Source organism: Opisthorchis viverrini (genome assembly GCF_000715545.1).
Source record: "Opisthorchis viverrini unplaced genomic scaffold opera_v5_232, whole genome shotgun sequence".
NCBI lineage: Eukaryota > Metazoa > Platyhelminthes > Trematoda > Opisthorchiida > Opisthorchiidae > Opisthorchis > Opisthorchis viverrini.
In genome coordinates this window covers 147081-165168 of record NW_008751891.1, presented here as the reverse complement: position 1 = coordinate 165168, position 18088 = coordinate 147081, and the positions used below count along the sequence as shown (strand labels likewise).

Here is an 18088-nt window from a genome sequence, read left to right as displayed (position 1 = left end):
TATTTCCTATTGCATTATATTATATTATACATTATATAATATTATTTTATTTCATTTTATTTCATCTTATAATCATACCATGTCATATTTCTTAGATTATGTTGTATTACACTATATTAGTGTTATATCACAACTATGTTATATCACATTATAGTATATGATATCGTGTTATATTTCACTGAATTATATTATTTTACATTGTGCTGTCTAATGCCATTGATGTCACAAATGAAGTATCAATTCGACTCAAAGCTGGCTATTTCTCATCTCTCACTGTCGACATGTTTTATTCTGGCGATTCGAACTTTAAAGCCGTCCACTATTCTCTAAATGCCCCAGAAACATTCATTACGAAACGACTGTATATTTCAGTGCACCTTTCATTCGCTTGAATGACTCGTACGGAGAACACCATTACGGGTTGAACACGGGATTTACGTTTGTCCACTTTTCTAGCAGTTCGCATGCACATAGCCCAGCCCAACTTTATTGTATGAACTACCGTTGACTGTCGAGCACGCATTAATTAACTGACGTATTCGTTGTTTTATTCAGCTCACGTCCAAATGAACAGCATTTATCGAGGAAAAACACATACTAGTTTAATTTTAAGTGAACTCCGCTGATCGACATCGGTAGTAAGTCAATTGAACCATTTATTTCTGGGTGCTTGTGCTGTGTGACAAAACTTAGTCAAATATTTGTTTTTCCTCAACTTGGTAATCGTTCCTGCGTGAAACCTATGGATTAAGAAAGCTGTCTTGTTCATCCGCCTGGTTGAGCAGTTTAGTTCGTCTGACGTCTCCACCACGACTGTGTGAAATGCTTTGGGACTAGAGAAAAACCATGGATTGGAACACTACTAGATACACTCTGGACCGTCGTTCGAGGCATTTATTTTGCAAACAAGTCACTGTAATTGTTCAACAGCCCTTATCTACTGAATACTATATTCAGCATGCCACACCTACTCTAAATCTAAAACCATTTTGAACTACAAAAGAAGAATAATCTATGTGGCATCTTTTCATTAGCTTGGGAAAGGCAAGTGATCGGGTTGCGCTCTGCCGTTTTTGTTCAACCAGACAGCCTCTTTTGCACACCCGACCTGTGTATGACGTCTATCCAATAGGTTGACTTTGCGTATTTCAATCAAATGATAAATGGAATCTTATTCAGCTTACTTGTGAGTCTGTCAAAAGTTGTCTACGGAAAAAGAACATTTTTTGCGGTATTTTCTGACAGCTCTGCGCCCTCTTCGGAAAACCTCATTTTTGCAGACTTTTTAGTCAATTCGTTTCCGTCCACGAATTTTCTAGCTTTGGGCGAAACTCTGCTCATGACGTAGGCTTAACACAAAGGTGGAGTCAAGCTAACCAGGTCACGGACTCGGAGGCCTGAATACGACGCCAAGGAATCGAGATGAAGGATAAACCTACGGGCTGTAATTAACAGTGCAAGGAGAATGACAAACCGTTTTGACTTCACTAGTTAATGAAGCAAGCAACCAAGAACCGAAAATAGTGCGAAGTCACGTCAACAGACTAAATCAATCGAAAGTGCATGAAACCGCGAAAAACTGTGCGATTGTACGAATAAAACAGAATCTTCCCAAAACACCCCGTCAATACTAGGGCGTCAGGATGTTGCGTCATTGATCAGTGCGTTTTATGCAGTACGCGGCGCAGTTCGCCGAGGTCCGTAGACGGAAGATAAGCATAACGTGTTTGAACTACAAAGAATGGGGAGCCTAAACGATTAAAATATTGAACTGACGATTTCTGTGGGAATTTTACCCCTTTTAAGTGAAACCTAGTAATCATAAAAGCTGGTATTTAGTAAAACACGTTCTGAGGCGAGCGGGAAGAGTTTCCAATAGCACGATTGCTTTTTTTCGAATAAACATTACCTCCTCTTGTCATGGAACTTCAGTTATCCGTGTGTGGCGCAATACGCGGTCATTTTTATTATTTGTCGATGCTTCTGGAAGCATTTTGTTGTTTTCTCAGAGTGCGTTGTTTACTTTCTGACTTATAAGATAGAGGCAAAGTGACACTGAAATAATTGTATAAAGTGCTGTAGGACGAATATGTGTGGAACTTCCCTTATGTGGCATCAAAATGGAATGCCGCGCTGTACTTTACGTCAATCCAGTTGTCACTATTTGAGCCAGTCCGGGCTGCATGCAGAACTTTATGCCTGAACGTTGCTCTCAGCTAATCGCTGCGTAATTTTCTGAATTGAACTACTTTTTCAGTGATTTTCTGCATCCGATGACCTCCTAGTTCTGTGCGATTTTCGTCAATGTCAACTCCCGGAATAGCATTAGTTTTCCAAAGAGCATGAGTCGTGAATTTCGATGAATTTTTTCATACCTTTGAGCATCACATTGAACGCAAAATTTTACACATGCTGTTCTGTACATCGGATAGATATGCTGCAAATTCGATGAGAGTAATTCGTGGCTAAAAATACCCGAAATGTGTCTTTTCCACATAAATGAATAATGTCACTCCAGATGGCCTAAGTTCACGTGGGGACCAAGACAGTAATTCGGAAATGAAAGACCAAATGCTTTGCGCGTAATTTCCAAGGTAAAATACAGGTTTTTCGACAAATACACTCATTCGCAAGTCAGTTTGGTTGTTCACAAGTCTCTCGTGAAGACCAAATCGATTTGTAAATGAGTGTATTTCTCTAAAACCAGTCCAATTTGGGTTCAAGTGGAACATAAGTTTGTCGAAAACTCGAGGACTGTGCCTACCCTAAGAAGGGCGAAACCGGTCGTGGGCTGTCGGAGAGTTTCCAGCAACCTTGTGAGTAGTTCCCCCACAGGCATTCTAAGTTCGCAGATCCTCTTGATGGACACACAAAGGACATGCACGTATTACACGCAAACAAGTAGGTACTTCGCCAAATACACTCATTTGCATACCGATTTGGTTTTGACTGGAGCCTCACCTGGAACCCAGCGGGAACTCTGATGTTCTTCAAACAAGTGTCTGTGCCGTTCAGCTGTAACACCTTTTCGGTGCTCAATTGCGATGCCATCTGAAGGAAGCACAAGCGCTGGGGTACTACAAGGTTGCCCAAGACTAGACAGGCGAATTCAAATGAACCACGGACCGTCTGGTCAGTAAATTGAGCCATCGTGCCCCCAATAAAATGGTTAATGAGGTATAATGGTAAAATAAGCGAACCGATGCACCCAGACTTTCCGGCTGTGAGACCGCCTTCCAGAGGAATTCCGGTGGTTCGAAACCTAAAGTGAATGCAAATCGTGCATCGTTTTCTGTTATTTTTAGTGCGGCTTTGCCTGTCGGTGAAATCACGTTTGATAATAGAGGTCGTGGTAAGTTATTGGTGGGCCAGGTAAATTAGAGCTGGTCTAGCAAAAATAGTGCTCCCACGTGAGGGAGAAAATACAACTTAGTCCATTTGAGTAAGAGGTGTGCCAACTTATTTGGCAGATCTGCTAGTTAGCGGTGTCCAGCTGTGTGAGGGACCCCCTGCTCTCATCCGCGTCACAGTGTCCCTCCAGTCTATAATTCTCAGTGCGGTGATTCAACACTTCGCCGGCGTAAATGGGTACAAGTCCACAGGTCCTGGATGGAAACGCCAAGGAGATAACCAGTTCTTCTTGGTCTTCTCTGGGTCTTCTTACATTATGACATAACGTTTTTCAAAGAAGCTGTTCATTAACCTGCTAGCAAAAAATACTTTCTGCAGAATTCCTTAAAGACGAGTTTGCTCATTGAGAGACTGATCAACTCTGTTCAGGTCCTCTCATTGATCCGATCGTATTGAAAACATGCGCAACGCTCAGGGCTTCGGCTCATGACACTTCAGGATCATAACTGACAAGTTTTCATGGTGCGTTGCTCTCAAAGATAAGTCATCTTCATGACAAGAACAGCATAGTGATTTAGGTCTACCAGCTGACGAATTATGTTTGTCTGTGAGGGATTAGGAATCTAAACGTCCCTGCAGATATGCCTGACTAGGCAATGCATGTCGTTAAACCAGACGAAAAAACACGCCTCCAGTCGTATTCTCTGATAAGCATGAAGAGAAAGTAGGATAAGTGGAGATGGCAACACGGTATGTCTTATTTTCGGTGCCATTTCTTCTGCCCATCTGATGCTTAGGTGCCAGACTGTGATACACGCACACACAGATAAACGCGCTCACAATATGAGAGGCCCAATTGTCGGCAAAGGCTACCCGGAAAGTAACAACAGCTGTCAAAGTAAAAAAAACAGGAATCATTAATAAGGTTTCGCAAACCCTCAGGGTAATCCACACACACACGCCAGGAATTCTGACCAGTTTCCAAAACGAGGCAGTACGGTCAACTCTACTGACTCTGCGACCTCAGAAGTGGAACTTTCGATTAGATGGCCCAGAAATCTGTAGGCTGACTGCCAGAGTTACTTATTAGAACATTCCAATTAACCGGTTACAGACCATTGGATAGGGAAGCAAAACTCTCATTAGCATCTTATTTACAAAAACTGGACATCCACCTTCCCATGAACGCGTCACCTTAAACTTCCCTAGATGTTCGTTGACTCCAATCATTCCTCGCTCAAATTCAAGCAAATTTTACAAAGCGACTCCACAAATTCCGCAACAGAGCTTCCCTTTTCAAGAGACGCAAAGCGAAATTCCACGAACAACACATACTACTCGCAGACCTCCCCATCAGTAGCATCACCCCTACACCGGTGCTACCGCTGAAATTGTCACTTGCCTCTTCGTCAATAGCCTTAGGAACGCAGTGTAGCTAACAAAGGTCTTTGCAATTCTCAAGCCCACATAAGAGAGTTCCACAACCACAGACAAAAACGAGTTGTATTAATCGTTCATCGGTGGGTCCCCTTCAACGCGAATTCGGTGTTCAAATGCTGTCAGTCTAGAATAGGTTATTTCTTATACCAACCGGGTAAAAACGCGGGACAAAGGAAAGAATTTACTGGGGGAGCAAATTTTCACTTAGAATGTTCCATGGACCTCCGACGAAATGGAGGAGGTCTGGTGATTCCGAATGGTGAAGTCACTATGAACGTGGTTGTAATGTATCCCATATGTCACTCGTATAATGTAAGAACGATTATTAATCAGTAAACTACATAGTGTTTTGAAACAAACAGGTTATTATAGCTCTGATACTTGGAACAGCAAAGAACACTTGCAAAAAAAGAAAAACTATTGCTTGAAAGCTACTCCTGCTGCGCTGCATGTAAACTATTCGACTTCAGATTCTAGCGCTGGCTGTTCTTACGTTGCAGGTCGGGTGGCATCTTCAAAACCTGGTATGGCAGAGGAAACTGCCCGAAATTCACTCCGCAATGAGAGTGGTTGCTTTTTGCAGGAGAGTCTTTTGCCGTCTAGCGTGCTTTTGAAAAGCTCTCCAGTAAACAATATGGGGTAACCTCAAAGACGAGTTTAGTACGCATGTTGATATGAAAATTGGCAAAAAAAGTGTGACCTTCTATTTTATACCCTTCTGAATCTGAAATTAATCTGGCTGGATTTGGCTGGTTGATAATACCGGAAGTGCGATCTCAGGCCANAAAAGTGTGACCTTCTATTTTATACCCTTCTGAATCTGAAATTAATCTGGCTGGATTCGAATCGCTGATAATACCGGAAGTGCGACTCTCAGGCCAATCGGCACCGTTTTTAAACAGGTAGTTTCTTGACGCGATGAACAATAACAGTCAACATTGTGACAGTGTTACACGCCAAACTAATTTCTCGGAGCGGAATGGATTAGGAAACTTCATTTTTCCCAATAAATCTCGAAAGCCATATCTCACACCGGCTGATGGAAGCAAAACTCGCTTCAATCTGATTGTTCCGTGTCTAATTCTACGCACTTACCATTCACATCGACCTGCGCAATCATGTGTTTCAATTCCACCTGAGAGACTTCGTGTCCCAGATAGGCCAATGCTGTTTCCAGTTCATCGCAAGAAATCGAACCATCTCCGTTTTTGTCAAAGAAGTGGAACGTCCAGCGAATGTCTGCAAACGTGTAAAATATGCGTAAGTGACTGCGCTCAACTGCGAGGTTGTCGGAGTGTTTGACGTCACGTGAGTGAGTACGATAAACATTCTGGCCTAAAAATATAACGTGGCGTGTTAAACATGGGTTGCGGATATTTGGATTTTTATAACGTTTCTTGCATCCTGCTTATTGCGTGCGTAAAAATGTTGACCGTTCACTAGACATACGAACTACTCAGAATGAATGCTCACATTAGTTTGTTTGATATTTTAACATTTTCCATTTCATTTTTGTATGTCCTTTCATGTAACGACTACCTCCTCATAACAGACGTTTAGAAATTCGCTGCGTTCTGTTTGCTAGCGCACGCATTAAGCACCCGTAAAGAACAACTGAATAAAAGGATAATTTTACGCTCATTGTAAATCATTTTGACCACAAACCAATCGCGCGGCTCATCAGTAGTACAAGTCAGTAATCTTCATCTACTCATCCCGTTGATGTTTCAAACGAAACTGACTTTTTGTTGCCTTCAGTTTTTGCAGAATGGACACAGTATACATACTTTTCTGAAATCGTACATTTATTCCATCCCAGTGAATGGTAAACGACTTCAGAATGCATCTAGTTAGCTAACCGTTTGAAGTAACCTCGCTTAATATGGGCCGGCTCTCAAGAACAGACCTTCAGCGTGCCATTTACTGCTGTGTTGGGGAACGCAAGTTGTTTTGACCTTGGAATCACCCGGTGAATTGACTACTCACTTGACGACCTTTTCCCTTCTGGCCGAATCCCTGAAAGCCTAATTCAGACGATCAGTACACCTGAGTTGATTTTAGTAGTCACTGATATAAACGCTTACTTGAACACTCGTGAACCATCGTATTTCACTACGCATCTCGAAAAACGCGTCATTCAGGGGAGGCAACGTTGTTCCACAACTTGGGGTACCCGTAATCAACTGATGAATGACCAGGAGCGACAGTTTATGTCACCGGACCAGTACACATAAAAGATCAGACTGTTCGAATACTCAGTTCATAAGAAGATCTTAGCATTACGCAAAAAAACGGTTATTTTCGTTTTTCCGAAAAAGGGTACACCATGATCTCCCCAGGCCATAGCTTGTATGCAGAAACGCATCGGTTAAACGATTTGGAACAAAGTGAACCCATTGAATAGGGGGGCCAGTCGAGAAGAAGAATCCACGAACTAGCGAGCAAAAGTACCCAGATACCATGGATGTTCTGCGCGTAGAAAAAAAATTATCAGTTCTTAAGCGGCACCGTTGTATCGGATCCCGAATATTGCATTTCCCTATTTTATTATGCAGGTGAACATGGTTCTTTGAATATTTTTCGCAAAATCTGGTAGAAAAATAAACAGGTACAAGCTATGTGGCGCAGCATAAGTAGTGTCAACTGACCACAGTGGATTCGCTCCTGCAATATACCTCCCAGTAGATGCTGCCACTTAATGTAGGTTCCGTCTCCTGCGAAACGGCAATACAGCTTCAAAGGAATCGTGCCAAAAGGGGTAAACCGTCTGCCCTATTACACCTCTCAAATGTATACTGATGTTTCTTCCTTGGAACTGTACCATTTAGACTACACGAAAAGATGCCATTCTGATTCACAAAGCTGTCTAAGATGTTTGGCCGGCTATTTGAGCATTTTGCCTATTTTTTGTAATTCTTTTTTCCATCCATCATTTCCACTGCACTTCAGCCGACTTACAAAAAGGCAGTCCCGCAGCTCCGATTGAATATGCTCTCTGGACCTGAAAAGAAAATTTTCTGGTATACACTTTGTTCTAGTGATGATTATTTTTCCTTGACAAAGTTATTTCTCATGGCTGTCGTGTCTCTTGATTTATTCTGATTAAAATGACCGCCATTTCCGATCGATTCAAGTGAATTGCGTTACTTGTTATCGCGCGCGTTGGCGCTAGTCTGTTTGCTGACACCGACGAAGAAACTGGGAACATTGCGTTGGATTTGGAGCCAAATTAATTGAATGACTTGATTATAATCAACATATTCTGTAAATCTCTTCCTAGAATTATGGAAGGCGCTTGAATTCCAACCAGTTTCATGCAAAATAGTCATTTAATGAACTCGTAAATAAAGAATTTAGCCCCTCTTCCAAACCAAATTCTTGTACGAATAATAGAATTTGTCGAGGAGCCTACACTGTTTAATTGACATCTGCGGTAAAGACTATCCGCTCCAGTGAGGATTTTTGATACCGTCAAACAAACTCACGCTTCTTTGATTAGTTATTATTTTCGCAGATGTGCAAACCCTTGAGAATCTTCTTTAGTTAGCGAAGCATGGCTCGTCCACATCTAATGAAACGTTTGTAAAATGTTGTCCCAACTTTTTGGCGAATGCACCCTCACAAGAAATGTCTTATTCTTCAACACAGTTCTTTGTCAAAACTCCAGAAACCATTTCAGAAGAACAAGTGTTTACTTGAAACAAACAGGTTGAAAAACTTCTTAATTTTGCCATATATGTCACGTGAGCTGGAAAACCAGTTGCAGTCCGTTACTCAAAGTCAGACAGACCAAAAGATGGCGAATTTTGCCGAACCGAGCCACATTAAAGCTCACTCCATAAAAATACCTTTGAAGTGTGCAATTATGGCCTCCAGGGCAGATGGAAGACAAAAAATTGTCTAATTATTTTGCCGCCATGGAGGCAACTGATGGAGTGGTTCTAGAACTGGTATAATCAAATGATGAGCTTCTGTGTAGTTTTTCGGCTAGTAAAAACGACACTCAAGCCAACTAAGTATTCAGGCGATTAGTGCATGTTTTTTGTTTAAAACGCACGCCGACACATACAAACAATTGGGTGGAATCGCGATGAGTAGAAGAACAGCAGCTGGTGGCGATCCCACGATAGGTTCAAAGCAGAAAATTTCAGCGAAATACACTCAGTTGCGAACAAATTTGGTTTTGCGAGAGGCTCATCTGAAATTCAGCTGAATCTCTCGTTTATGATCATTGTTACACCAGATAGGTCGTCCTCCTAAATTACGCAAACCTTAAAACACCTCAAAACATGTTCCGCATAGACGTAATACACTACTCATAAGGCGCTTGAAAGCCCTTTTAGACCCATGATTAGTTTCGCCGTTATTGAGGCTAATCAGTGAGTTGCAGTCCCCAGTTACCTGAACCCAAATTACACAAATTTGGTCAAATATACTCATTTGCACACCAGTTTGGTTTCAAGTAGAACATAAAATTGACGGAAACTCTGGGACTGCGCCTACCTGATGAGCCCAAGGAAGGTGATAGCGGTCGTGTGCTGTCGAGTGGACAAATTTTCTTGACTGTTGATCAGACGGCAGTTAGCTGGCCAAAAAACACACCTAAGCTTTAACGTTTTAGACACATTACCAGGCACCGTTCCTTTCACTTGGAGAAACGCAAGATATTGACAGATTCAATCAGCTTCCCTTATTCGGTTACCCAAATAGTATGTCAGCAAAGTCACTGAATTTGAATTTATCGACTTATTCCATCAGCTGATCGCAATATTTTTCAAGGTCGTAGCAAACTAGTTCACAATTTGGCGGCCTGGGCAAAACACTAAAGGACATCTTGGTTAGTGACATCGGATTCAGTAAATAGATGAAGTATTGACATGATTTAAGGTGGTATCTTAAACTTCGAAGTGACAAAATAAGATATTTCCTTTGTTTAAATGATCTCAGCATCTTAGCCGTTTGCGCAGCTCTGGTTTCAAACGTTTCACTACAACGCCTGGAGTTGTAGCGACTCGGAACAAGAAGTTCAGCAGCTGGACTGCTGAGATCTTCATTGTACATTTAATTGGTGCGCCTGGAGCGTTTACAAGAAACATTTTGTGCAGACACTCTGGTATACGTGCGGGTGAATAGGATTTGAACTGACGGACTGGCTCAACCGTGAGTTAGTTATTCATGAACCGGGCAACCTCATCGACATGTTACAGTTTCTGTGCCAAGTTAAGCAACCAGAAACGTTTTGCCCAGGGTAAAATTGGGTTCCAAGTAGACAGACAGAATAGGGTGAGAAGATTGGGAAAACGCTTGCGGCCGTCATTCTGCAGCAAAAACTGTCTCAATTTACTAACGCGCTTTTCGTGAGGAGTGTAAACATGATTCGAACCATAATAGGTTCTTTGCTCATTTCTAACAACTTTTTCGCGCAGTTCTTTAGCAAAATGAAGCGTTTTTCCTCCGGAAAAATTTCACCAATTCCACGTTAACGGTGTTACTTAACCTTCTTAAATGCTATCACTGAAGAAGCGGATGAGGTTTATAAAAATGCATTTATTTATCACTGTTTTTTTTAAAAAAACAGACGTAAAACGAAATGGGTGTACTAATTTTCATAAGGTTGCTGAAAACTCTTCGACAGCCCACAACCGGTTTCGCTGTTCTTGGGGCTCATCAGATCGGGGCAATCCCCGAGTTTCCGTCAACCTTATGTACTAATTGTTTGAAAATCATGTGTCTGTTGAATGACCGGGCAAACTTTATTTTGGAATTTATCAAATATTTAGAAATCCTGAGAAAATAAACACTCCCAGCTGCTAGCTCTTCATGAAAAAGGCTTTGTCACATCCCAGGGTTCCATACAAAACAAAAGTTTCTTGAGTACAGCAAAAACCAACTACCGTGACCCCTTTATTTTAATTCGGCCCTCGCCGTCACTCCAAAGGATGTGAGAAAAGCTCTTTGACCTCGTTAGGGCTTAGCCTGGCTTCATAAAGTCCACAGTAAAGTTTCACCGACGATAAACGTCCTCCTGGCATGAGCACTCTGTCTTCTGGGACGTCACTGTTGGGAGGTCAAACATAACTTCTGGTTATTCAGGTTAAAATAGCTAAAAATATCATGACCAATTATTTGGATCTACCGAAGCCGGATAATAATTTCGCACTTGAATTGCCACAAGTTTCAATCAACGTTTCAATGATTTGATGAAAGTTCTAATGAGTAACCCACCTGCCAATTGTTCCTTGGTCAATATTCCTTTTTGTATGAGTTCGTACGCATACGCTTCGTTTTGGTCTGCATTCTCCATTGACTGAAGTGTTGATGCGATTACCATCTAAGCAGCTGAGAGGTGACACATCACATAGTCGAAAAAACACTTCAGTTGCCAACGAGATATATGTATGTAAAAATATTTATATACGGAATCTCTCGTGCGTCCGTTTGTGCGCTAAATTTTGATTGGTCAGCAGACTCGTTTTTTACTGGTGGACAATAATTCTCAGACAACTTGCTTGTTCGTTTGGTTTGAATATGGCCATTTTGGCAACTACATCTTAAGGTTCAGAGCTTTTCTGATACTAACGGAAAACGTTGCAGTCTGTTTGATTTCTGAGGGGAATTTTATCGTTTCTCAGCAGGTTTTGAGTCTAAATGTTGACATTTGAATCGAGCTTAATATTTGTTAATCAAGTAATAAACAGGAGAATTAATTTGCATAATAATATAATGTAAAATAATATAAGTAGGAGTTTTTAGAATAACACTTTGATTTTTGTACAACTTTCACCATTATGATCGGAATGTTTCATCAGCTTTTTCTTCACTGCCTGAGATAACCTAGGCAAACTACATCCAGGAATATGCTTCGACTAAAGCATTTCGATTCTCCAGTTTTAGAAGGAGGAAAACGGGTCATTCTACGGCTGTGTAAGCAACTATTGTGGCATCAGAAAAAAGAGACACTTTTCCCACAAGTTAAACATATCGGCCAAAGCAGTTGAGAATACTGCCGATGGAGTAAAAGGAAAGGATGCTGCTCTGTTACTACCAAATTTTGAACATCACTCTGCTAAATTCGTACCAATATGAGGCTGCCCAACTAGGCTTATCCCGAGATACCGCAAGCAGAAAGATACAATCTGTACTGAAAAGCCGAGAAGAACTGCACAGCTGTTTCATCCGTTTCGGGAATCATCAGCTGTGCGCATCTCAGGAAACTCCGGAGAGTCTGGAACCCACGGCCTCCTGGCAAGTAGGTTGAACACAACCGTTTCACCACGGAGGGCTGATCAGTAGAGTGAATAATTCGCACTCAGACAAGATATAGCGCAGCTCATCCTTCAGTCACAGGCTCTACATCAAGCGGTCACACGTGTTGGCTGGCTCCCCGTGCGAGTCAATCACACCGCCGACCAGCCACTCGTGGCCGCACGGTTGAATGTTCAAACAGCTAACAAGGAGGGTGCCGGTTCGAGACTCTCCGGAGTTTCGTCAGATGCACACTGCGGATGATCCCCAATAAGGATTAAACAGCTGTATAGTGCTTCCCGGCTGTTCAGCGTAACTTGGCTTAACTCACAGGACAAACTCTCCACAAAAAACCCCAAATCTCCTCACAACACCAACGAAGAACTACACAAGTTATAGATGCTCCATTTCCCGGTCTGTGGAAGCTGGAATTATCACGTCAAGTTGTCATCGTACTAAGTTGTTTTCTTGTATCGAACTAGAATTTCGATCAATCGTACTGTCACTTGTTTTTTCGTCTTGTTCTTTGATAACTCAGCCAATTTTCTCTAAGTTTTTGTCCAAAATGATCACCTCGCAACTTGATTTTTTTAGGACTTCTCTATGAGTCCAAGTTATTTTCAGTACAAAACGTTCTTCACTAAATTAGCTAATCGCTCAGCGTAGTTTGTAAAGGTTCGAAAAAAATCTGATCTGAGGAGAAAATACTTTGGCGCCTAAATCGAAACAATGATTCAATTATTACTTGAGAAACGTTCTGCAGAGTGAACCAATCAATGGCGTGGTGTTACTGGGAGACTCCACAATCAAACAGTATCTAGAATATCGACAGGCTCGTCTTGCAGTTATTGTTGGCCGTAACTGAGATTCCGAAATGATGTGCTGGCACACAAATCGCTATCCACGTATGATGGAGATATCTTTTGCTTTTCTTATCAAATTTTGTTTTCCTCCCCGAGAGTTTTTAGTTATTTTCGAAGTAAACCTTTTGTCTTGCACCATCATCATAGTTCTTGAAGTGTTGTACTTCCAGGGACACCGTGAGTCAATTCAGAGGCCTTTCAGGCCTAGTTTTTCAGCACCGTTTCAGTCACTCTATGGAAGTGATCTTGCCGTCAGAAAGAAGAAACACGACTCTTGGCTGTTCGAAATCGTCAATATACAGGCAGTGCCATTACTTCGGTATTTCTACGACTTTCGCATCAAAATGCTTAGCCAAAATTTGGTTCCAATCCAATGTTCCTTGACCAAATAGGTCTGATCATCAAGGTCGTCACCTAAAAAGAGTATGGGTGTGGCATTCAAATTATTGTTTAAAACAACAAAAAGAATTTCCCAGTTTGAACCAACAAGTATAAATGGTCTTTGTTGATACATCCGTGAAGCTAACTATGACCAGCTTCCGGCAAATGTGAATCACTGTCGTGATAACCTGAGGTCGGTAGAATCCAAGGAAAGGTGTTTCGTAAGGAACCAAAGACTAACCAAAGTTTTACGGGCAGTACTAACGACACAGTCACAATATGCAGTCCACTTGACGATAGAATCTTGCGTATGCCATGTCACGAAAATTGACGATTTAATTTTAGTAGACTACTTCATTATTTTTCTTTGTTACCTGCCGGTAAACCGATTTCCCGCGCGTAGCTCTCCATCATTCATCAAAAGTGAGAGCAAATGTGGCATAAAGTATACTCACACACACTGTTTTTCTTGCCGATTACTGCTAGAGTATGACGTCATTGGAACGCATTTTCAAAGCAATTTTTCGTTTTCACTGATAGTATTTTGTATCGGGCGTGCATTTGACAAATTGACGGAGGTGATATCCCAATATAATCAAACCACCATCTGGAAAAAAGCAGTGGGGTTAGAGCACACCCAGCAAAAACAGCTCTCAGCAGACGGCTGAGCTGCACTAGTAAGAGCTGAAATATATTTGAGACCTACGGGATCACCCTCTTCAGCTGGGAAGTAAATGCCCTTCGTCAGAATCACACAACTTCCCTCGCTGGACACGCAGTCGTTTGATCTGGGATCCTGACGTTTCCCCGCTGTGAATATTGAAGAGTACTCATTGAAAGCTCACTCCAAAACACCAACTTTTCATGTTTGTGGTATGGCGGCAAAACAGGGATTTAAAAAGCCAATGGGTGACCTGTGCCGTCAAGTTTTTTGTTCACTCTTTTTGCACTGTTCACTGTCTGTTTCGAAGGCTATCAGCATGTCGATGCTGACGCCGCTGTCTAGAAGGAATCAAGAATATCCGAAAATTAACCTGGACCGTCAAAGTCACTGTTTTGACTGTTTAAAAATTATATGAGCACAGGAAGAAGGAAGGAATTTTACCCACTCGGTCTCGCACTGATGATGTCAACTTGATTGATGCTTGCAAACTAACGGCCAAGCTCTGCGAACAGACCGACAACCTAACAAGAGCGAGAGGTAAAACGTAATTTCATAGAAACGTAGACCAGATGCCTTTTTCATCAACATTTTGTGCAGGAACGGAACGAACTTTGACATTTTTCACTTGCCGTCTATTTGTACATGCCGCGCTGTTCCTCACAACATGACGCAATCGGTAAGGTCGATATGTTCCCTTCTAGCGGCATAGCGTACGAGACAACAAGGCGTCAAGTTGAGTTTCAACTGATAAAGAGTGGCTAAATTGTAAACCTATTGTCAGCTGACGAGAAGAGGCACCCGAGGATTTGTGGAAAGCGGTGATATCGAGGGCACGGATTCGATCAGCCCTGAGGCCTGAGCAGTTAGCAGCCAGCTATCGGTCTTCTCACTTGAAGTCAACTGGATGTTTACTGCGAAGATGCGGGTGGTTTCTAGAGTGTTCCACTGCCCAAAACCAAGATCAACCCTAAGTTGGTGAATTTCAGCAGGTGAACAATGCCTTTTTCTAACATACGGTCATATCCTCACTGAAAATACGCGAAATATCACTGACTCAGTAGGTGCAGAAGGATTTCGATGCATCGAATACCTTCAAGACTCGATTTCATGTTAACAGTCTGGAGACGTCCGGGTCACGTAACGAAACGTTATCAAGAACCGTGCGTTTCTTTTGAATACTTCTACCGAAACAAGCCCACCAATCCTAAGAAAATTTACCGGCAGTGAGTATAGTGTTGGTGAAGCTATCAAGGTCATTGTATAGCCTGTACTTTAAAGGGCACAAAGTACTCGAGTCTGACGTAAATTGTCAAAGTCAACCTGCCAGATACGTATTACACACAACACACTGCTGGCAGAAAAATTATTTTTATGAATAAAACGACAGAAGACCAATTTGTGTCCGATATCACTGTTGAACCGTTAGCTGAGAGTTCGAAACTCCCTGGTGTTTTGCGAGATGGACAGTGCTGGTAACTCTCAATTAGAATAAATTGGTCTGTACAGTGCTTCTCGGCTTTTCGACAGAGAATGACTTTGATTACAGGACAAACACTCCATTAGATTCGTCTGAAAAGAACTTCAGGGGGGAGGCTACATCCTCTCATCAGCACCACAGCGATAGGCTTCCTTCCGCGTACTGTCTCCTAAATCCTGACCAAGTCAAAACTGTTGATAAATTCTTTGCGGGTTGGCCGAATTTACCTCTGCATTGCTCATGTCTGACATCATTAGTCAATAAAATGTCAACATTCAGGGGATTCTCAGTCGATGAGTGTTGCACGCTTCAGCCTAGGTTGCGTAGAACAAGGGTAATAACGATTGGGCACGTGGATAGATTGCCCAATGTGCAGCTGACCCTGATCTGTTTCACACCAATGCAGACTATAGGATATAATCCAACGTTTCTTTAATCTAGATTTCGAGAAATTTCGGTTCAAGCGATGAAGTTTCCATGGTTTTTGTTTGATTGCGAACGCTTCAAAATCAATTATGGTTACATTCTCAGTGGAGTGGTAGATCGGTTGTTGTTCACTGTGATTCGATATACGTCGTGCTAGCTGGTGCCAACCTTTACTCATGATTGGTTGCTCGACTGGACGGTTTCATTGGTTAATATGTTAACCTGTGCCCTGATTGGCCGATAAATACGTGACCTCTGAACTTGCTTTTCCCCACCCTCCTACCCTGGTCGATTTTTAGATGACCCCTACCCTTGATCTGTGTGGGTTCCATTTTGTGACCCTTGTTGAAGTCATCCCGATTTGTGATGAAACATTTGCAACCAAATTGCCCAGCTCAGCGAGCAAGTCAGCGACCACCATCTACGATACCTGAGCTATTCTCATAAACAGTGGAACTTCTATGTTGGCCATGACAAACAGATGAATTTTGTTTTTTCGGGCTTCCAGTAGAGCACGGATGCATAGTCGGATGATTGCTGAACAAGCAAAAACCAATATGGATGTGTAAAATAATTGTATTGCTGTATCGCGGTAGAAAATACGGAAACAAGAGGAAAATTCTTCAACAAGCTTGTTTACTACTGCATTTTTAAGGTCTACATTTAAAGAAATGGCAAAATTGAAAGCGTCACGAAGTGTGCTAAATCCGCTAAGCCTGCTTTCCGTAAGTGACAAAGGAGTATACTTCTAATCTTCCGAAAGCCAAGCAAAACACCGTCAGTTGGAATTGTTCCTATAAATAACATTTCAGTTTGGAGACCAAAATCAATGTTGATGAACCTACTACTTTTTAGCACAAGGATTCGTCCTGTAATCAGAGCAATGTTCGATCCACAGGAAAACACAATAGCGAGCATAGTAAGTTTTGTGTGACGCTTAATTGTGGTTTAGCTGACTTGGTTTATCTAGGTCGATCTTGTTATATATGCCAATTCGCCAATCTGTGATAGCTACTGCTTACCTGTCGGAGAGAAAAAAGCTCACGGAAGAGAACACAATAGCTACATTCCGAACAAGCGAGTGGGTGTATGCGAGTGCGAGAGCAAAAGTTACAACGGCCCCATGCTATTTAAAGGGTACTTTCTGACACTGAACACCTATCAACATCGATCGTGCTTCTATGAAATGCCTGAACGCTGATCACATTCGGTCTGGCTTCTGTGGCGTGCATGAACACTCATCGGCTTTTGCTGAATTGATTGAATGATTGACTGGCCTGGATGCTTGTCGACTTTCCTATTGAGACTTTGGTAAACTTTTAGGGTCTCAGTAGGTTCCGGGCGTTTTGTGGTTACTTTCAGGAATCTGACCTTTCCGATAGATCTCAATCTTTGTTCAATTGAATTCGACTAAATCGCATATTGTTCACTGATAATATGGTCGCACAATACTATTCTCACAGACTCCAGTGACCTAAACACTTACCAGTGAAAATGGAGAGGCCTGACAAACAGTATAGCTATCATTGGTTTCTATTTTGCTGAAATAAATTACTTTCACCGGAAACTCAAACTTCGCAAGTGACAGCAGTACCCTAGAATACAAAGCAATAAAGTCCCCTGTTTTCTTCAAAATTGTTTTTTTTTGTGTGCATTTTGACCAACAGGATCTCTGTTTTTCCTCTGGCGTTAATGGAAATCAGTGGAATAGCAATAAGCTAGATGCCATCTGGTGCCGTTCAACTGTTCTTGGTGTAAGGAAAGGCGAAAATTAAACAAATATTCATCTTGAAGAACTGTGCTTTGCGTTTCGGACTAGCAGACGAGGTCCTCCAAGTGCTTGTTTGAAGACGCTTAAAGCTATGGCGTCTAACGAATATCACTGGCGTTCGTGTTGTCAGTTTTTGCCCAAACTGTCTGACTAAGCGTTGCAGGTGTACTTGCCGCGGGTATTTCCGGGAGGCTGACCCAAGCGCCTATTTACTCTCCCATTTTTTCTTTCTGTCTCCCATCATAAGACTTTATGTTGTTTGAAGACACTTAAAGCTATGGCGTCTAACGAATATCACTGGCGTTCGTGTTGTCAGTTTTTGCCCAAACTGTCTGACTGAGCGTTGCAGGTGTACTTACCGCGGATATTTCCGGAAGGCTGACCCAAGCGCCTAGTTACTCTCCCATTTTTTCTTTCCGTTTTCCATCATAAGGCCTTATTCAAATTAACTGATGTGATTAAATGGCAGT

General features: G+C 42.0%; 1 protein-coding gene across 1 annotated transcript in view; it reads right to left on the bottom strand.

Moving 5' to 3' along the window:
* Positions 1 to 11122, bottom strand: part of T265_08749 (hypothetical protein) — a gene marked incomplete at both ends in the record, with an annotated part of 24282 nt that extends 13160 nt beyond the window's left edge. The window contains 2 exons of the mRNA XM_009174638.1: positions 5887 to 6030; positions 11017 to 11122. Of these exons, the coding sequence (XP_009172902.1) occupies positions 5887 to 6030; positions 11017 to 11122 (250 nt within the window). The remainder of the gene's footprint in view (positions 1 to 5886; positions 6031 to 11016) is intronic.
* Between the last annotated feature and the right edge of the window lie 6966 nt (positions 11123 to 18088).